This window comes from Gastrolobium bilobum, unplaced genomic scaffold (assembly GCF_033153095.1).
Source record: "Gastrolobium bilobum isolate Gb01-03AN ecotype WA unplaced genomic scaffold, APGP_CSIRO_Gbil_v1 utg69156, whole genome shotgun sequence".
Classification (NCBI taxonomy): Eukaryota; Viridiplantae; Streptophyta; class Magnoliopsida; order Fabales; family Fabaceae; genus Gastrolobium; species Gastrolobium bilobum.
Window position 1 is genome coordinate 33,514 of NW_026899241.1, and position 21,982 is coordinate 55,495.

At 37.4% G+C, this 21,982-nt stretch overlaps 2 protein-coding genes across 2 annotated transcripts; both read right to left on the reverse strand.

Moving 5' to 3' along the window:
* Nucleotides 1-2,923: 2,923 nt before the first annotated feature.
* LOC133288724 (SUPPRESSOR OF GAMMA RESPONSE 1-like) lies at nucleotides 2,924-7,668 on the reverse strand. Its single transcript, XM_061486543.1, has 6 exons — nucleotides 7,637-7,668; nucleotides 5,396-5,528; nucleotides 4,771-4,957; nucleotides 3,671-4,152; nucleotides 3,091-3,408; nucleotides 2,924-2,996 (listed from the first exon to the last, which is right to left on the reverse strand). The coding sequence occupies exons 1-6, from the start codon at nucleotides 7,642-7,644 to the stop codon at nucleotides 2,943-2,945; spliced, it is 1,182 nt and encodes a 393-aa protein (XP_061342527.1). The 5' UTR covers nucleotides 7,645-7,668; the 3' UTR covers nucleotides 2,924-2,942.
* Nucleotides 7,669-9,783: 2,115 nt separating this feature from the next.
* LOC133288723 (serine/threonine-protein kinase STY13-like) lies at nucleotides 9,784-21,592 on the reverse strand. Its single transcript, XM_061486542.1, has 6 exons — nucleotides 21,042-21,592; nucleotides 20,571-20,703; nucleotides 20,213-20,408; nucleotides 11,243-11,367; nucleotides 10,999-11,157; nucleotides 9,784-10,403 (listed from the first exon to the last, which is right to left on the reverse strand). The coding sequence occupies exons 1-6, from the start codon at nucleotides 21,170-21,172 to the stop codon at nucleotides 10,086-10,088; spliced, it is 1,062 nt and encodes a 353-aa protein (XP_061342526.1). The 5' UTR covers nucleotides 21,173-21,592; the 3' UTR covers nucleotides 9,784-10,085.
* Nucleotides 21,593-21,982: the final 390 nt, after the last annotated feature.

The window sequence follows — 21,982 nt, forward strand, 5'->3', positions numbered from 1 at the left end:
TCAAACGTTCAAACATTTAAATTCTAAATTCAAATTCAAATTTCAAATTCAAAATTCAAATTCAAAATTCAAATTTCAAATTTCAAATTCAAAATTCAAAATTCAAATATTTGATAATTAATTTAAGTAATTAAATTAATTAGTAATGTCTTGGACCATCCAAGCCCATTAACAATACCATGCGCCCTCTCCCTCTTAGGTGGGCTTCCAAACTTCATCTTTGGCTAACAACTATTATTAGGCCCAATGCCTTTAATGCTATATCATCATGACATTAAGGTGTTAGTGTGTGACCCATTAGGTTCAACATAGCCACTGACATAAATGGGCTCGGGCCCAACAAGCCCAAAACTCATTTAATGACAACACAGAGCACTAGCAATGCTTTGTTGCCCCATAGCTAGTTAGATTAATGATTTGATCATCCTATTACACATATTTGGTTGTCGTATGTATTTCTTTTTGTCTCGGTTACCTTCCCATAAAACCTAGGGTAAGGAAGCGTATCAACCCTTGCGGTTTAGGGTAAGCTTTATTCGAAATAGGGAATCTTCAATTTACTAACTCTAAAGGCAGATCATCTCATGATTTCTTTTACTATGCATAGATTCCCGAGTCCCTGTAAATGTCATCCCGATTTCTCCGGTTTACAGATAACCTAATCTCTCACAGAGATTTGACGAATTCCTTCAGCTTATCACCCAAGCCCTGTGCTCTTTCAGGGCAAGCCCAACAGTATACCTATGAGTCTCCATGTTTCAGGCAGACGAGGTATACAGTCAAAGCATGCCTTCTAGAACACAGTCTAGGTAATAACTTCTGGTCTAAGAAAAGACATACCCAAATATAAAGAGACTACTCTAATGATACTCTCTGTGAGATTTCCTCATAGAGTCTCTTTTGTGGGGCTGTTCAGTGCGAGCTATACCCTTATAGATCCACCCACGACTTTAGCTAAGACATCTCCAAATCTGTAGCTCATGAGGTCTTTATCTTGCATCCGAATACAAATACAAGTAGATAAGTCGTGCTAGTCTTACCCGAGATCACTGATCCCCATTCTCAGTGTCTCTAGACTAGGAACATAAAATTAGGAATAAATATCCAGTATCCTTGAATCCTCATGATCGTGATCTCATCACAGATACTCAAGAGATACCTATTTTATTCCAAGGGGTTTATCTCGTTACTCATATAAAATATTAACAGTAATATTGAGACAAAATATGAAACAGGATAAATAGTGCTTTTATTTATTTGCGACAATACAAAGGTCCACATATGTCCTAATCTAATTAAAAGATTGTCTCTAGGACATCCATATACTAACAGCACATACAGTAGCTACAGAAATCTAAACTCCATATATATATCAGAAAAATATTTTTGTAGTTACTGCAGATAAGTTATCTACATTTACTTCCAAAACGACGTCGTTTTTGGATTGAAATATTAAAAAATTATAATTATAAATATTATAATAATCCTGAAATAAATTAAAATTATAAAAACACCATGACTTCCGTTCCAAAACGACGTCGTATTGGGCTTACTGGAGATAACTTATTTGCAGTAACTGCAAAAAAAGCGAACCCTATATATATATATATATATATATATATATATATATATATGAGAAAACTATTTGTCATTTTAAATGACATAAAATTATGTCATTTTAAAAAAGAGATAGACACAAAAATATTCTTTATTTAAAATTTAAATTAAAAAAACCATCCACTTTCTCTCGTATGATTTTCATTCTTTGTTTATTAAAATGACATAACTTATGTCATTTAAAATGACAAACATCAAACCATATATATATATATATATATATATATATATATATATAAGGATAAGATCTTTTGACACCTCATCTAAAAGCCGTCAGATCAAAAAAGATCAACGACTCTGATTTGTAAACATGTGACATCATTGGTTTTTTTTAATATTAATTAATAAATTTGATTCCCAATAAATGATAATCGTTGATCGACAAAAATCAAAAATTAGAATTTAGTGTCAAATTTTAAAATTTGAAACTAGTGTCAAAGGATCTAATCTCTTATATATATATATATATATATATATATATATATATATATATATATAGAGAGAGAGACAGGATCAACTTACACTAGTGTAAGATTAATATTATCCAAATTAAAATAAAGGAAATTTTTTTTTAAGAAAACATGAGTCCATAACACATTTTATCGCAGGAAGAGCTGCCTCGGGTTCTCCATACCAAGTAGAAGAATCTACGTTTTCTTCACACATCTATGAACATTAAATAATCTTTTAGGTAGACAATTTTTCAAGTAATTGACACATGTACCCTATTGATTTCTGTATATGCACAGTCAACAATAGAAGATTCAATCATTGAATCCAAGAGACTGGTTCTGCGAGTTACCGGAAGTCCTTTCTGAGTTCTCAATAAACCATGTAAAAGGAAAGTAATGGCATGCCCTCCAAAGTTAAAACTAATATGTTTATAATATTGACATACTATCACTCAAATATTTAGTACATATAGTTTATAATCTATTACATTTTTGGATTTTAGCGCCCCAAAGATCTATTCACCACTTCAATAGCTTTGACATAATTAGTCAAAACAAAAGTTTAGAATGGGTAACGAATACACCTCCAAAAAACAATTTCACACAAATACCGCGCCTTAACTGAGGCTTAACTGCATGATATGACAAAAAATGCATGAGTTCAGGAACTAAACACAGTATTATTTCTGCTTGCAAGCATCATATCATGATAAACTAAGCTTTGTACACTATATCTGCAGCAACCAGGAGCGGAAAAACCATTGCACCGAAGAATGAAAGAGAAAAAAAAAATGGGTGCACTACCCAGGCAATTTAATGGAACACTTTTGGGATGAGCATAGTATCAAAAGGAATTTGCTTTAAAACAGCACCTCATAACCTGTCAATCCACTCAAATATACTGTCTTGAGAACAAAATTCCAAATTCTGCATGCAAATTAAGAATAAGTGAGTGAGCATGTTAATAAATTAGAAAACTCTAAATAAAAGGTGGAGTGAGCAAGGGCAATCGGATGCTTACAGAAGGATCAAAATCTGGAGGAGTACCCAATTGCAGTGTATCCAGAAAAGAAATTCCACATGATGCATTATCATTTCCAGCCATTTCATTTCCATTGCAAGCAAAACCATTGAGAATGGCAGAGTCCAATCCAGAATCATTCAATAGAGCAAAAGAATCCAAGATTTCCGGGCATAATAATATGTCATCCAAGCCGCCAAATCCAGAGTTTTCCAAAGCCTGGGATTCACCAGCCAACCATGCAGGATTGCTTGTATTCTCCTGATCCTGAATATCAAATTGCTGAGCCTGTGATCCTCCAGGGATAGACTTGGCATCCTAGTTTGTAAAAATTAAATTTTAGAGATGAACCAAAGAATGTAAGGTAGTCAGAAAAATATAGTAAAACTGTTACATCACTTCTATTCTCACTACTCACTGAATTTTTAAGACAAGTATAAATGTTTTTATGCAGGCTTGTTTCTGAGGTAGAATATTAGATTTGACTTCTCTTTTCCATTTGATTTTTCTAAAAGATGATTGACCTAAAAGTGAGATTAATCATCATATTCAACCATATGCACCGTGTATAGCTGCCCACCTGGAGTGCAATTTCACCAATAATGTCATCACAGTCAACACATTTTCCTATACGAGGTGGATTGGGGGGATTTGGTTTTGGAGTCCTTGGACTTGTTCGTGATGTTATATTGTCTGAATCTTCAGCCACTGGATTCTCCTCATTCTTCTCACTCTGCTTTTGCTGCTGATAGAATATTTTTGAAACCACATATTCACCATCCTTCTCATCTTCTTCAGTCCCTAGATGGTACTGATGCATTACCCAGTTGGATTTATAGGGCTTGGACCCTTTCTCAGATTTTATATAAAGAACCATGATCTTCTTAAAGCCCTTATGTACACCATCTTCTACTATAGCTTTGGTCTTACCAGTCTTATGCCAACGCACATGCTCTTCGCTCAAACCATCATGATGAATCTTTCTGCGCTTTCGTTGACCAGTTGTAAATGCATTAATAGTTCTGTGAAAGAAATGGACATTGCTCCCATCTTTCTTAGCACCTAAAAAACAAAACAGGTATAATTTGGTTACATAGATCCAGAAAAAGAGCCAATTGAAGTCCATGAACAAAGTCAATAGTCAGAACATGTAGAAAGTTAACCATGAGATAATCACAATTAGCAGCCACTAAATATATTACGTTTGGCAATCAGAAAAACCTGCCTTCCCTCAATCACCATTAAAGAAGGTTAAAAACATGATGTAATGTATTAAAAATATCTACCAATTAACATGATCTGATTCTTGATTAGGTTCTTGTTTAAAAGGGGAAAATATAGGTGTTGTAAGGCCAAGAATGTATAAGGTGTTGATTCAGATTTGATGAAATTTGACTTACTATTTGATGGACTTGTATTGTGTCCTATTTTCTTCGTCAGGAATCAATGTAAAATCAAACATTGTGTACCAAGTGCAGAAGGCAGTCTAATATTACATTGATATGTCATTCACGGCTCTTTTTAATAACTTATTCCACAAGGGATCCTTTCTTGTCACATTCACATGTAATAAAGTATTTAAGCAGTCTTCCTTTGAGATGTTTGTCAGGTTTGACATAATGACTTTACTTACTGGTTAATGTTTACATATTTGAAAGCAACAGGTTAGAGAATTCTCACCTGGAAGATTTTCTGGATGTGTGTAGCAAATACCTTGGTCTCCTTCCAGTGTTGGGATGAACTCATGGATAAACATGTGCGGCTCTGTGTTCCCAACGCCACATTTTGCTGCTAAATGTTCTAAGAGTTCTACATCAGAAGGATCAAACTTTACACCAACAGGAAAGCCAGGCCACTCAGTAGAAACCTACACAGGCAAAGAAATATTCTAATGGAACATCTACAATCATTCAAACCCATGCAAAACCTTTTCAAGAATTTAATCCTGGTAGGAAACAGCCTTTGTAAAAATTGTATGGGTAAAACTGTATACATTCAACCATCACCCCTACCCTCACAAAGTCACAAGGCTTGTGCATTAGGGGGTTTTCCCTTTATGAAGGTAAAGTTTGCAAACTTTTCCACAGGCAGAGGCACATTAAATACTTGAATTAATTGTATGTACCAAAAGAAGTCGGGAAAGGAATTGGAGCATAAACAAAATCTATAGTAAATGGTAATAGGAAGAGCTCTACTAAGAGTAGAGTCCATTGCTTCTAACTTTTCTCTATTTTTTGTGCATGTGTGAACTGGAATAAGCAATTATGAACCGAAAGAATCAATATAAAGTTGAATTCTAACATACATCACTGTTATCGATATGGTAATGACAATTCGGGCATTCACGATATGCCCCACAATCCTTAATTTGATCAGCTGAAGATAGAGTAGTGTTTTTCACTTTCTTTGCAAATCCTCCTATGTCAATAAGCCAGCTCCTGTAAAATAAAGTAACAAATATAATCTAAGTTCAGTATTCCGTAGTTAAAAAAAAAAGTTTGTTCTGAAGAGCTTTTAATACATATTTACATATAGTTAAAAATAAAATAAAATTGGTTGTTAAAAAGCAAAAATAAATGCAAGAGGAGAAACTAAAAGCAGGCCTAAAGAAGTTGCCTGTTGAGGAACCATGTCACTTATCAGGAAATAAGCTATTCAGTCATCAACAATTCATAAGAATGATTCACAGAACTAGTGGACTGGTTCATAAATGAAACTTAAATTTCTAAGATATCTTTAACAAAAATGAATATGCTTCTTTTCGTGATGAAAAGAAAGGGGAAAAAAAACAATATTTAAGAACATCAATGACATTCTTTGAGTTCCCACCAAGTACAGAATAATAGAAGCAAGGGAAAACAAAGAAAATCATGCAGAAAGTAACGAAGTAAGAGGGGAATTTAGGAGCACAATCTATGTATTGCTATAGATTCGGGACGCCAAAGTACAGTAAACTCTAAAGGCTCTATGGTAGAAAATAGTCGTGAATGGCAAGGTGTGAATAAATAATGTTAAGTAGTATGCTTCAACGAAACTAAGTAAAATCTCAAACATAGGTAACATCAATTTTTTATTGCCAAATCAGCCCAAAATAATACCCAAGATTTGCTTATACCTTATAACATCATCAGGTAGAAATCCTGTTCCTTAACACAGGTATACACCAAATAAAACGAGTATACATAATATTCGAAAGGATGGGCATAGTCAATGATCTTCCACATAATGTTACATTTCACTCTTGAAATTCCCTCCAGAACTTTTTTTAAACAAGTGGACCATTTGGGGAGCAAAAAGGGATGAATACAACAGCAAAGCAACAAAAAAAATAAAATAATAATAACATCATTTTTGGATTATCAATATCATAGTGTCATGTAAACTTAGTCAAGATTAACGTTCATCACCACTTCCATTACAGGCCACCCCTATATTTTCATTGACATAAGTTATTTGAGAAACTCCAGCAAATTAACCTTTGCTGCTACTTCACATGACCAATTCCCTACCTCAACTGAGTGTATTTCAATCTTCCAAAAAAAGGTTCCAATCATTATCTAACGAGGGCAGTGCTAAGGTTGCTCTTTGTGACCAGAAGGTCACGGGTTCAAGTCTAGAAAGCAGCCTGTTTGCAAAAATTTAAGGGTAAGATTGTATACAATCGACCCTTACCCTTACCCTTCCAAGTCAGAGAGGCTTTTGCCCTATTATGTAGTACTTCCCAACTGTGTCCTTCCCACAATGCAAGAATGTCAGCCAAACCAAACACCCCCACATCCCCAATCTCATTCATAGTCCAACTAAAGCAGCAAAAATGTTATGAAGCTCCACGCAAGGGAAATCAGTTACAACAAATTGACATTAGGCATTGGGAGCTCAAAAATGGGGAGCCAATTGAAAGGGAATTTGTACTGTAAAGGGGAATGGGTATTTAAGTGAGGAATAAGTTGAGAGAAGGTAGTTTTGGTGTGAATGACTCTCTTACCTCCTCAGTCTCCTTATCTCACTACTCTATTCTCTTTGTAAATTGTAACTAGTTTTTGGTTCATGGTATAAATAAACTTCCCCTACACTATTCAGTTCATTTCCATTCTATAGCTGTCTATTAAACATAAACAACAAACCCCCCAAATGGGAATGTAAAAATACCCACAAACTATCATTCCAAACGTAAAAAGGAAAAAAAAAAAAAAAAAAACAAAACAAAACAGACCATCCACATCCAGAACAAATCTTCGGTGCTACGCCTACGTATCCTAGGATAAATGAACAGAAGATTTTTCCCAACATCCATCATTGACCATCATCAACCCCAAAAGGCTAAAAACTCAAACCATGTCACACCCTACACTACACTACTGACTACACAACACTACTTGTCCCAAAACTGAACCATGTCCACGTCACACCCCATAAAAAGAAAGCAATCAAGAAAAACACCGAAAAGGAGGAAGCTTTCGAAACACAAAGAACGTAAAGCAACAAAACTTGTCTCTCCAAAAATGGAAACTTTTGCAGCGTTCCTAATAGCTGATTCTAAGCTCACCTAGCCATTGTATCGAAGAAGAAGTGCCAAAAGACGCATTCGATAGAGAGAGAGAGAGAGAGAAGCAAAGACAACTTCAGCGTATTCAACTTCGACTATGTTTTTCTTTCCCCTTTTCAATCGGCGAGTGAAAGAGACAGTGTGAGTGAGCGGGAAACTGTGTCTTGCAATTGGTATGGAAGAGCCTCGGGTTTCGAACCTGTTGCTTCGTCGTACGGGACTCTCAATAAAAGACGGACCGATTTGTGGTTTGGCTGGGCCCACCATTGACCGAAGCAAATCCGGGCCTTTTGGTTCGGATGTGGAACAGAAGGTAAAGCTTCGATAACCGAGTTATTGCCATTATGACAACCTTGTCGCTCAAGCTAAAGATGTAAACGTTATTAAGAATTCTTTCATTTACTATTCTACCCCTGTTATATCTCATAATAATGACAAAACAACGATGCACGACCGTTCGCGTTCGCGTTATTTTCAATTTTCAATTATATATATTTTTATTTATGATGGAGGATATTCTTACCACCAAAATTTTCTACTACTAACTTACTACCTATCTAATCACCATTGAATCAAAGAGAGAGAATGCTAAAAAAATTTTGAAAAAAGAGAAAATGTTGATCCAATAGTGATTAGATAGATAGTGAATTGGTAGTAGAAAATTTTGGTAGTAAGAATATCTCTCCTCTTTATTTATTTAGCCCACATATTTGTGATTCATTATTTTTTTAACTCAACGTGGTTGAATTGGTGTGTCATGTGTGTACAGAAAAAAGTTTATAATAACAAAAAACAGGTCTTTCATGTAGAAGAAGATGTGTACTTTGAGAGAATTGATAAGATATCTTTTTTTATAGTGAAGGCTTCACAAGTGGGCTTTTTTTCATGCAGAAGAATATGTGTGGTGTACCTTGTGTTTAGCACACTTATATTTATAGTGGAAGGAATGACCAGCTTTGGGGGTGCCCCTCCAAGTTAGTGGTGAGGCAACAAGCTGGCTTGAGATAAGATTTGTAAAGAAGTTGTAGAAATAAGATTGCTAAGATACGGGAGTAATATTGAAGAGCAGTCTTTCTTGACTTTGAGAGAATTGATGAGATATCTTTTTTCATAGTTAAGGCTTCACAAATGGGCTTTTTTTATGATGAAGACTTCACAAATGGACTTTTAATATATTTATTCCACATCACAAGTCTCACAACTCCTTATTTATGTTGAAAGCATGAATAGCAAGATGTATTATGTATACATATGTGATTCATGTTTGCGCACCTTTCCACTTGTATTTTTTTTTTTTTTTTTTTCATTTTAAGGGATCCTTTTGTTTGCAAGATCCTCTGTTATTTCTGCAATATGACTTGTTGCTTTGACTAGATGGCTTTGCATATGCTTTCGTTCATTGTGGTTGCGAGGTACTTGATTTTTGTAATCCTAACATTCATTCTTCCGCACTTGTAAGCCTAAGGCAGGCCTTAGGTACTAATCTAGGGTTCAAGCTCTAAATCAGCATTCAATTTTCCACGTTTGAATATCTAAGATTCAAGTCATAGGTATTAATCTAGAGTTTCAGGCCCTAAATTAGGAATAAATTTTTGGTGCTACTGTTGCACCAAGATTCAGTGCATCTCACTAATTAGAGCATTACACATCATAAGAGAGAAAAAAATTTTGTCACAGAAAATTAAACTTTAACTGACATATAATATTTTTATTAGTAGGATGTACTGAATCTTTAGTGCTATAGTAGCACCAAAGATTTATTCCTAAATTAGCATTCAATTTTCCACGGTTTAATGCCCTAGATTAAAAAAAGTAACATGAGAATCATAAATTGTGTTTTACAGCGAATAAAAGTCAACATTGGTTAAATTCTTTATTAAAGAAGGGCCAAAATATTGAGTATACAAGCCAACTCAGGTGATTGATGACTGAACTTATATATATACCCTAATGTCAAGTACAAACTCTTTACGTTTTTTGGAGATAAAAAACTAGAGTTGTTGGCCATTACAATGTTATAGGTATGTCTCCAGACTCCAGCAAATAGAACTATAGAAGCGTCAACATAGGCAAATTGGCAAGGCTACCAAGATTCTTGAACGGAACACATATGAATGCAAACAAACTTATTGCCCCATTTTCTTTCATTTTCCATGCCATTTCCATACATTTAAACAAGAGGTGAAGGCATTTGGATGAATCTTATTATACAATATTACATCTCAGCAACCTAAACCCCAAAATTTTCTGACCAGCCTTATGTATCAGTCAGAAGCAAGTCAAACCAATGTTAAAATAGCATGTTACTCTTGCTGAGAAAATGAAAGCAAAGGTACTAAACTGACTTATTTGATAGTAGTTTCCTTGTTAAGATTCTAATTGTAACATTTGGTGAATGTGGTTTATTCAGATTGCCTAACTGTTTGGAAAAATTATGTGCTTTGAGGCATCAGTAACACTGGTTAAAGCAGAAGAAAATCCCTTTAGCCCTGTCTTCAATACTGACTTTTGGGGTTTCTCCAGAATCATCATCTCTTCCAGCCATTAAAGCACTTGTACCTGGAGATTCTGGTGGTAATACAGAATTCTTAGATGAAGCGATTCGCAGAGGAACAACTGGCTCGGATGGTGATATAGTAGTGAGATATCGAAGGAGCATCTGTATTATTTGAGTAAAATTTGGCCTATCATTTGGATCCTCTTTCCAACATGAAGTTACAATCAGAGCTAAATCCTCAGGGAGGTCTTCAGCACTGGGCCTTGTATTCTGAAATAGTAAAGTAAATATTTGAATCATAAATCCTTAGTAAACTCCAAGAATAACAGCAGCACATTCAGTGATAAACATATGTTAAAATATGACTATAGTCAGATAAAGATCCTAGATAAATGAGAATATAAAGAGTAGAAAATTATAATAACCCAAAGACATAATTTGTGTAGTGTAGAGTATCAAATATGTGACTAGCTGACAATCAAATCAGATCAATGGTGGTAGAGTAAATGCCAAACCCATTACCAGTTACAATCAAATCTGTGATTATACTTAAAATGAAAATTCTTGCACTTTCTACTTTCAAGGGCAAGTGCTAATCATAGATACAAGATGACAAGCAGAAGTAGACCTCCAAATTAAGGGGTTAAAAGTTTTCCAGAATGTAATAAAAAAAAAATGTTTCCAGAAGTGTCAAGAAATTGGCAGCCTTTCCAGAAAATGAAACTTTACAGTTTTATTCTGCTACTTCTGATGTTTCTATATCTGGGATGGCGACTGCTTGCTAGTGGTCATATATTATACAAGTATTACCAACTTTAAGCATAAAATATTATAGTAAGCACCAGAAGACCAGAATGTTATCGACCTTAAAAGCAGCTGCATATGCTGCTTGTAGATTAGACATGCCTTCAAAGGGCAACTTATTATGGATGAGCTCCCACAACACAATTGCAAAGCTATAAGCATCCACCTTGTGGTTGTAATGCTTCTTCTCCCCTTGTCTTAGAGTGACTGTGCTGTACAGCTGCCACCAAACACGAATGAAATTATAAATTACCTAATATGAACCACCCAACTGGAAAATTAATGAAATGTTAATTAAGAAGTACTTCTGGAGCCATCCAACGATATGTTCCTGTCTCAGCAGTCATCATCTCTGTTAAGGACTCTTCTCTGGCTAGACCAAAATCAGCAAGTTTAACTGTTTTATGATCTGCTGTCAAGATCAAGTTATCTGGGAAGAAAAGAGGAAACATGTGATAAGAACTACGCTTGATATTTGATAAAGAGAACAGAAATACTGCTTGATATTACTATCAAATTGTATGTAAATTAGAGGCTTTGCTCCTCACAATAGTTATTCTCTATCATCTCAATGACTAGAATCTCTAGCCCAGAAACATAGCTCCTTACAAGGGAATGAAGGTATGGTATATGTTCTTTGATCATAGCGTTTAGACTCTTCAAGTATAATCTAAATGTCTAGCCCCAGAAATATAGCACCTTACAAGGGAATGAAGAGTCTAACTGTTGTAACACCATTTAGACTCTTCAAGTATCATCTAAATGTGCATAAATTGCCTGAGTTGCTATCCAAAATACATGCCACTGATAGCATAGGAACAATATCCAAATACCAATGGTGTTACATTTTCAGATATTTGCTAGTCCTAGGCTCAAAACCACATGACATGCATAACCAGAAGTCACAGCAGCAAGAGACAAGTACCTAAGAAAAATCAGTTACCAAGACTGGTATTCGTAATGGGGGTCAACCCTCATGTTGGAAAGTATATTCTAGAAGGAATATAGCTTTGGTGAGTTCCCATGGTAGTTAGTTACAAATTAGTAGGAAAATAGAGTGTCTGAGAGGGGGAGATATGAATAGGGGAAAAGAGTTTGTAAGGTCACTTTTTGATTGTATTCTAAAATTAGATAGACTGAGACGAGGCTCAGGTACAGGGAACATTTCCCTGGTAGGAGAATATTCTCTAGTAATCTTTCTTCTGCGTGACCAATAAAGAGCATTTCCATTGTTGCCACTGGAACCCTGCTCTCCAATTTACTTCTGATCTTTCTCAATTTCAAACAAGGCAAAACAAAACCTATCAGTTGGTCTGACCAGCCAGAATTTGAGGTGGGAAAAATATGGGTTTTTGGGAAGTGCATGTGGAAGCTCTGGAGAAGGTAGTTGAAGGCATACAAAAAGAAACCAATGATTCTAATTGTCACTTGGATGCATGGGACAAGAAATTGGACAAGATTGAGGAGTTGAGGGTGATGGGGCAAGGTCTCTGATCCACAAGAATGGAGGAGAGGCTTCCGATGAACAACGCTCAAGTGAAGGAGAGGGAACGAGTTCAAGTTCCTCTATCGAGCACACCAAGACGTCAAAGGTGGAATTGCCTAGCTTTGAAGGGGTTGACCCTTCGAGGTGAATCGCTCGTGCAAAAAAGCTCTTTGAGGTGCAAGATATCTCAAATTCTGAGAGAACACGAATCGTGTGTGAGTATGGAGGGGAGCACCGCACATTGGTTTCGATTTCTTTGTAAAATGGTATCGGACTTGGATTGGGCAGACTTGACTGTGACGATGGTGCAGAGGTATGGTGGCCGAAATTTGGGAAGCGTCTACGAGTGACTGTCGACGTTAAGGCATGACAGAGATGTGGAAGAATACATACAGGAGTTAGTGGCCCAAGCGACCCATACTATTTATGTTGAAGATGAGCTGAAAATGCCCTAATTTCAATTAGGGCTCCAACCTCGTACTACATAAGAAAAAAATTGAAATCTTGGGGGGCAACCACACAACAGCAAGGCACGCTTGACAGAGGAACTTGAACAAAGAGCATTGTACAGTAGGGGAAGGCAACTCTGCTGGTGGACAAAGAGTGACACTCTGGTGGCGAAAGTTCCATCATCTCCGCAGACTCTAGTAATTGACTACCAACAAGGGGTATGTCGGAGCCAGAAATCGAGGAACCAGTTATCACACTTACAGAATACCTCAAGTGTGTGAAGAAGGTCATTGTTTCCAGAGTGGCTTGTCTTTTGGTCCAGGACATAGGTGCCCATGGGGGAGGATGAAGAGTTAGAGAATGACCTAAAGTTGAATGTCTTGGACCCAATGTTGCATGCATTGAATGATGAAGGTGAGACCTCAGAAGTTTCTTATAGATGAATGGATCTCTAGCAATTTTCAGTTGGAGAAATAACACAACCAAAGACTATGAAGCCAAAAGGGATGATTGGGGACAAAATAGTATTGGTCTCACAACTTCGTGGGCTAATGTCTAGTAGGGAGATAGGATAGCCACTAACTGTGACTTCCCCGTTCAAAGTCTGACTGGGGGATGACTAAAGAGTAAGATTAGAAGGGTGCTGCTCAAAATTCGTAGGGACACTAGAAGATTACCAAATGATGGGTGACTTTTATTTGTTTGAACTATGGGGTGTAGTCATGTAGATGTAATTCTTGTGATGGCGTGGTTAGAAACTTTTGGGTGAAGTTAGAATTAATTGAGAACTTTGGAGATGTCATTTTACATCCAAGATCAATAGATTCGTATCAAGGGAGAACCTAGCCTATCTAAGTCAGTAATGTCATTAAAGGGCATGGACAGAACTAGGGAAATTGATGCAGCGAAAGTGGTCTGGGTTTTTACTATTATGGATAAGGAGTTGGATGTGCAAACTCTGAGACAATCAACAGCACTTAACCCTCAACATGATATTGAGTTGCAATCCTTGATGCAGAAGTATGCATTTGTATTTGTTGAATTGGATGGATTACCTCCCCGGAGAGACGTCAACCATAAGATACCTTTGAAGGAGGAACAAAACCAGTCAATGTTCACCCCTATAGTATGCTCACTTACAGAAGAATGAAATAGAGAAATTAGTAACGATATGCTTAATTCTCGCTTGATCAAACCTAGTAATAGTCTGGAATCTAGCCTGATGTTATTAGTCAAGAAAAAGATGTGAGTTAGAGGTTCTGCGTGGATTACAAAACCTTGAACAAGGCCACCATGCCTAATAAATTTCCTATTCCCATCATGGAGGAATTATGTACCAAATGGTGACCGCTCAAATCCAGCAAAATTGGCTGGCTAAATTACTGGGTTATAAGTTTGATATTTTGAACTCTGCCCATGTGTGCTTGCATGCATGGCCTGTCCCAAGCCAGGATAAAGGAGGAGGGTTGGCGTCAGGTGTTGCGAACCGGCCGTAAAAAACAGCTATATTTTTATGTGATGAACCTATATGATTTTTCGTTGGGGCGTACCCTTCATAGCGACGCGTTGCACCGGGCCCCGGGTGTAGCGAAAAATGGGCTAGGGTCCTTGCCACAAGGCAAGGCGCTGCATCGGGCCCGAGGTGTAGTGAAAAGTGGGCTAGGGTCCTTGCCCCAAGGCAAGGCGCCAGGTCTTCACCCGAATTTGGTGAGAAGTATGCCAGGGTCCCAACACGCAGATGGGCGAGCGTGGCGGGCAAGCACAGCCCAGGGGTTAAGGATGAGATTGGGAAGCTGGAACATAGGAACCTTAACGGGTAAATTGAGGGAGTTGTCAGATGTTTTTGCTAGAAGGAAAGTGAATATTGTTTGTTTGCAAGAAACTAAGTGGGCTGGAGAAAAGGCCAAGGAAGTGGATGGAACTGGTTTCAAGTTATGGTACACAGGTACGAACAAGAGTCGAAATGGTGTTGGAATTATGATCGACAAAAGTTTCAGAGATAAAGTTGTGGACGTCAAAAGGAAAGGCGACAGGATTATTCTGGTTAAGCTTGTTGTGGGTGACTTAATCCTGAATATCCTCAGTGTGTATGCACCCCAAATTGGATTGCAACCAACTGATAAAAGCCAATTTTGGGAAGACTTGGAGGAGGTTTTGAGGGGAATACCTCGAGAGGAGAAGATTTTCGTAGGAGGAGATCTAAATGGTCATGTTGGTAAAAGCAATGGAGGTTTTGATAGAATCCATGGAAGTTTTGGCTATGGGACGAGAAACGAGACTGGAGAAGATATCTTGAATGTTGCACTAGCCTACGATTTGATGTTAGTGAACACCTTTTTTCAAAAAAGGGAGTCACACCTGATCACTTATCATAGTGGCCATAATCGTAGTCAGATTGATTTCTTTCTGGCTAGAAGAGAAGATAGAACTTCTTGTGTCGAATGTAAGGTCTACCCTGGAGAGTGCGTTGCTACGCAACATAAGCTGGTAGTCTTGGATGTTCGGTTCAACAAAGTACGTACAATGAAGAAGAGGGCTCAGAATCCAAGGATAAGGTGGTGGAAGCTTAAGGAGGGAAAAGAGAGAGAGTTCAATGATAGAATGTTGCACGAAGGACCTTGGGAGTTTGATGGAGGAGTAAATGCAATATGGAATGAGATGGCTAAGTGTATTCAAAATTTAGGAAGGAGGGTGTTGGGAGAAAGCAAAGGAAATGGATTTCATACAAAGGAAACATGGTGGTGGAATGGAGAGGTGCAAGAGGCAATTAAACATAAGAAGGAGTGCTTTAGATCTTTGCATAAAAGTCCCAATGAAGAGAACCTGCAAAAGTTTAGATTGGCGAGAAAAAATGCAAAGAAAGCAGTGCGAGAAGCGAGAGGCAAGGTTTTCGACGAGTTGTATAAAAGTCTTGGGAGCAAGGATGGTGAAAGAGGTATTTATAAACTTGCAAGGATAAGGGATAAGAAAAGTAAAGACCTCACTCAAGTTAGATGCATCAAGGATGAAAATCAAAAACTTCTGGTGAGAGATGAAGATGTAAATGAAAGATGGTTGAAATACTTCAACAAGCTGTTTAATGGGGATGGAAATACAAGCGAGGTGGACTTAGAGGACGCGTATGATGATGTGAATAGAAGATTTGTACGCAGAATTAATACACATGAAGTTAAGGAGGCTTTAAAGAGGATGAAGACTAATAAAGCCTTGGGGCCTGATGGTGTCCCTATTGGAGTGTGGAGAGGCCTGGGGGATGTGGCAATAAAATGGTTGACCAATCTTTTTAATAAGATTCTCCAGACGAATAAGATGCCTGATGTATGGAGGAAAAGTATGATTGTGCCTATCTACAAAAACAAGGGAGATATACAGAATTGTTCAAACTATAGAGGCATTAAGCTAATGAGTCATACTATGAAGCTGTGGGAGAGGGTTATTGAACATCGCTTGAGGAGAGATACCAAGGTTTCTGTAAATCAATTTGGATTTATGCCAGGAAGATGTACCATGGAAGCCATTTTCTTGATGCGACAACTAATGGAAAGATACCGAGAAAAGAAGAAGGACTTGCATATGGTGTTCATAGACCTTGAGAAAGCATACGATAGGGTTCCAAGGAAAGTTTTATGGTGGGTCCTGGAGAAGAAAAAGGTTCCATTAAAGTATGTAAAGGCAATCAAGGATATGTATGATGGGGCTACTACATGTGTAAAAGCTTGTAACGGATCATCAAGTTATTTTCCTATCACGGTAGGTGTACACCAAGGGTCGGCTCTAAGTCCTTACCTATTTGCCTTAGTTATGGATGAACTAACAAAAGATATTCAAGAGGAAGTGCCATGGTGTATGCTTTTTGCAGACGATATTGTGCTTATTGATGAGAGCAAGGAGGGTGTTAATAGAAAACTTGAATTGTGGAGAAGCACATTGGAATCCAGAGGATTCACATTAAGTCGAAGCAAGACTGAGTATCTGAAGTGTGAGTTTTCTCTGGTACAAGATGAGGACCAAGAACCTGTGCATCTAAATGGTCAAGAGGTACCCAAAAAAAATGCTTTTAAATACTTGGGCTCCATTTTACAAAATGGTGGAGAGATTGATGAGGATGTAAATCACAGAATCAGAGCAGGGTGGATGAAATGGCGTAGTGCATCTGCATTTTTGTGTGACCGCAAAATTCCCCTGAAGTTAAAAGGAAAATTCTATAAAACGGCAGTACGACCGGCAATGCTATATGGAGCGGAATGCTGGCCAGCACATAGGCAACATGAGCATAAGATGGGAGTAGCAGAGATGAGGATGTTAAGGTGGATGTGTGGGTACACAAGGATAGATAAGATAAGAAATGAAGATATTCGACGAAAGGTCGGAGTAGTACCGGTAGCCGAGAAGATGAGAGAACATAGATTGAGGTGGTTTGGGCACGTGATGAGAAGACCCATGGATGCTCCTGTAAGAACAGAAGTTTGTTACCAAGAGCTAAACACAAAAAGAGGCAGAGGTAGGCCGAAGCTTACTTGGGGGAAAGTAGTAAAACAAGATTTAATGGAGTGGGATATAGATTGGCGGACAGTATGTCTTAGAAAGGAATGGAGAAAAGCTATAAGTATGGTGGAGGGTTAGACTCGCTGTTATTCCTATGTTCCAGATGGTCCTTTTTTAGTCTTTTTCCCCTTCATTTCCCCCACTTCTTCTTGTCCCTTTCTTTTTTACTTTTATTTATTTATATATACATATATTTTTATTTCATTTTATTTTATTTTATTATTTTATTTGTGTATTTTTATTTATTTATTTTTTTTTTTTTTTTTTTTTTTATTTTTTTTTTTACTTTTTTTCAACCGTTTTGTATCTTTCATGTGGGTTCATCTACCACCGACCCCAATTAATTTGGGATAAAGGTGTTGTTGATGTTGATGTTGTTGATAAGTTTGATATTTTGTATAAGGAGGGCTCATCCAATAGGGTGGCAGATGCCTTATCCAGGTGCGAGGGGAAAATGGAATTACAAACAATATCCAATCCGATTTGGCAGTTGGCATCACTGATCTCTAAGGAAGTTAGGCAGGATCCTTATTTGTCCAAGGTGATGTCAGATTTGTAAGCAGATGCAGATTCCCATCCTCATTATTACACCTTAGAAAATGGAAGACTGAACTACAAAGGCAGATTGGCGTTATCTACCAAATTAGAATGGATCCCTAAATTGCTTCAGGAGTTTCGTACTTAACCTACAGGGGGGTACACTGGTATTTTTTGCACGTTTAGGAGGTTGGCTCAATCAGTCTTTTGGGCGGGCATGAAAAGTGATGTAACTGAATTTGTTGCAAACTGCCACATGTGCCAGAGCAGCAAGTACCAAGCATTCTCTTCACTTGGCTTACTGCAGCCACAGCCAGTACCAAATGTTATTTGGGAAGTGTAGGGTATGGACTTTATTGTGGGTCTTCCCTAGTGCAGGGGCTACTATGACACAATGATGGTGGTGGTAGATAGGCTGAGTAAGTATTGTCAGTTCTCTCTGCTTAAACACCCTTATTCTGCTAGGAGTATTTTGAGAGACATTAATTAAAGATATTGTAAGGCTATATGGCATACCCATCTCTTTAGTCGGTGTGATACAGTTCCAATTGTAATGAGTACTTTTTGGAGGAGTTGTTTCGCTTAAAAGGGACTGTTTTAAAATTCAACACTGCATATCATCTGGAGACGGATGGGCAGACAGAGGAGTTAAATCGCACCCTTGAAACATATTTGCATTTGCTTTTACTCTAAGCAACCTAATACATAGGGAGATTTTATTCTATGGGCTGAATACTGGCATAACACCAGTTTTCATTCATCAGCCCGTACCACCACCCCATTTGAGATAGTATATAGCAGACCTACCCCCCCCCCCCCCCCCCCTTCTCTCTCTCTCTTCCTTTTCCAAATTTGTTCTAGGCAAGACACTAGTGAAGGTAGTAGCACAAGATTTGATGTGAAGATATGAAGCCCTTAGGCAGCTCAAATTCCATCTCATACGGGCAGAAAATCATGAGTCGGCCAACAAACATAGAGTAGCTTATGGCATAAAGCCAGGAGATTGGGTTTATTGGAGATCAGACTACATAGACATCAATCCATGCAAATCAGGCTACATCCCAAATTTTCCGCAAGGTATTTTGGGCCTTTCTTAGTGGCAGTCACATTTAAATTGGATTTACCTCCAGAGGCAAGGATTCGCCCCGTATTCTATGCCTCTTAACTAAAGAAGGCAGCAGGAAATCACCCCATGGAGACTGTTTTACTAGAGGGATTAGAAGCAGAGGGGTCTGAATTCCAGCCAGCTCAAATTCCAGGAGAACGCACTATACAACAGCAAGGTGAACCTATTTCACAGTTACTGATACAGAGGCAGGACAGACCAACAGAGGAAGCTACATGGGAGGATATTGCCACAATACAGGACCAGTTTCCAGGCTTCAACCTTGGGGATAAGGTTGTCTCACGAGAGGGAGGTATTGGTATGACTGGTATTTGTAATTGGGGTCAGCCCTCATCTTGGAGAGTATATTCTAGAAGGAATATACCTCCAATGAGAGCCCATGGTAGTTAGTTACAAATTAGTTAGGAAAATAGAGTGTGTCTGAGAGGGGGAGGATAATAATAGTGGAAAAGAGTTTGTAAGGTCACTTTTTTTTTTTGTATTCTGAAATAAGATAACTGAGGTGAGGCTCAGGTTTGGGGAAAATTTCCTTGATAGGAGGATATTCCTCTCGCAATCTTTCTTTCTGTGATCAATAAAGAACATTTCCATTGTTGCTACTGGAACCCCAGCTCCTTGATTTACTTCTGATCTTTCTCAAATTCAAACAAGACAAAACAGAACCTATCACCATTATAAGTTGATTTTCAAGATTATGATTTCATTTCTAAATTGTATGTTGACATCTAAAATAATTACATCTGAAGTATGGGTGAGACGTGTGATGTGCAAACCTAAACTTTTTAGATCAATAGTGGCTTGGAAATGAAGCAGGAACAATTTCCATACTAACAAAGAGGAATTTGACAAAGATTATATTAGAGTGATCACTAATAATAACAACAGTTTTTTTCTCTTCTTTTTTGCAAGGCACATACAGCCCAATAAAGAAAAGAAACCATTGTTCACTTTGCTTGAAACCTCTAATCAAGATCAACAACCCTCAGCAAGTAAGAAGCAAACATGTATCACATGCAGGATACAAAAATCTATAAAACTCTAGACAAGTGTCAATATTTTCCATCACGAGCTACCAGCCTGTCCAGCCAAAACCGAACAAAACTGATAAGTTCGACAATCTTATAAGAATACCAGGTTTAAGGTCACGGTGAATGATCCCGTGGCAGTGTAAGCATTCCATTGCTCGGGCAATATCAAGAGCAAATCCAACCGCCACATGCATATCCAAGCACTTCGGCCGTATACTCCATAGATATTTCCGCAATGTTCCACCTAACAGAAGTTCAGTTACTATAACCATAACAGGTTCTTTGCAGGCCCCAATGAACTGGCATCAAACAAATATATAAGTATTAGTTAGACAATTTTTTGCCGAGTTTATGAATATAAACATAGTTTGAGTACCAGCTATTGTCATAACCATTTATTGCGCCACACACACACACACTTCAGATTTGAAAACAGAAAAGCTTTTTTCTGGGATAACAACCTTAACCAGATTTTTGTGTTGAACTTTAGATAACATGGCAATCTCTCTGGCAAACCGAGCCTCTCTCCTAGAAATCTCTTCTGGGGTTTCTCCCTTATTAATAATCTTGACAGCAACGTTCTGAGTTTTATATCTGCAATCACAAAATCCAACAGTAATAACGCAAAATGTCATCAAATAATCCCATTCATATCTAATAATGAAGGCAGAATATACATTTGTCTAAACAGATCATGCACAAACGGTGAATATGAAATTGCATATAAATCTAGATGGGTTTAACGGCAGATGTATAAGGGAAACCAAGAAGAAGAACTTAGAAATCAAAACAAACTTTCCAATAATTCTTAACAAAAGGAAAAAGGAGAAATTTTTATCACAGAGGGATTTAAAAACCAAAATTGAATCCCAAAACAGAACAAGGAAAAAAAAAAAAAAATCAAAGAGAGAAAAGAAACAAGGTTGACTTACTTTCCTTCATAAACTTTGGCATGAGCACCTTCCCCAATTTTAGGCCCAACAAATAGTTGTTTGGGATCTATGAGCCACTTGGCATCCAAATTGAACTCTCCAACAGAGTGAACCTCATTACCAGATCCCATTCTACTTTCCCTCAAGAAGATGTGAAACTAAGTAGTATAACAAGTAACAGAATCACTCACACTCAACAAAAAGACCATGCCCTTCAATACACTACAAGGAACAACTCAAAGACACGTGGTTGAAATGAATCAAAGGTACACAACAGCAAAGGAGGTAGCTTTCATTTCTGGGTTTGACAAAAGAAATGTTTAACTGGGTACCCAAAAGTCACCTTTCCCAACAAAGAGTTTAGAAGCACCCACCAAAACTAATGAATGAAGTAAAAGGTTGAAAAGAGGCACCAAAACTAATGACCCAGATGGAGATTTGGGACAGAATGGAGAAGTTGGATGGTGTAGTTGGATGAGAAGAAAAGAAAGGGAAGATCTTTTACTTAATTTTAATCTCCAACGCGTGTTGAATTATCTTTCTCTTTGCTGGTAAAGTGTTAAGCCGCGGAAGGAATGGTGTCTGTGTCAGAAAACAGTGTTACAATGCAAGTGGGTTAGGAATATATTATGCAGAGAAATGATGTTGGAAGAAATCTAGATGCTATGAACATTTTAGATACATAACAAAAAGTTTTCATTAAATAAATGAAGGGTTGTTGTTTCTAATATTTTAATATGGAGCCCATGTTTTTATAATATAAATTTGGGTTTTATAAGAGTTATGTTGTAGGAAAAGTGATTGTGTAATGTTATAGAGATTCGTTTTGCGTGTTGTAATTTTCTTTTTTTTCTTTTTTTTCAAAAAGTGTGGGTCCCACAAAATGTTGTATGTGTAGGAAAATTTGTTATGTCATGTTAAATGACAAATGCAAATCCCTA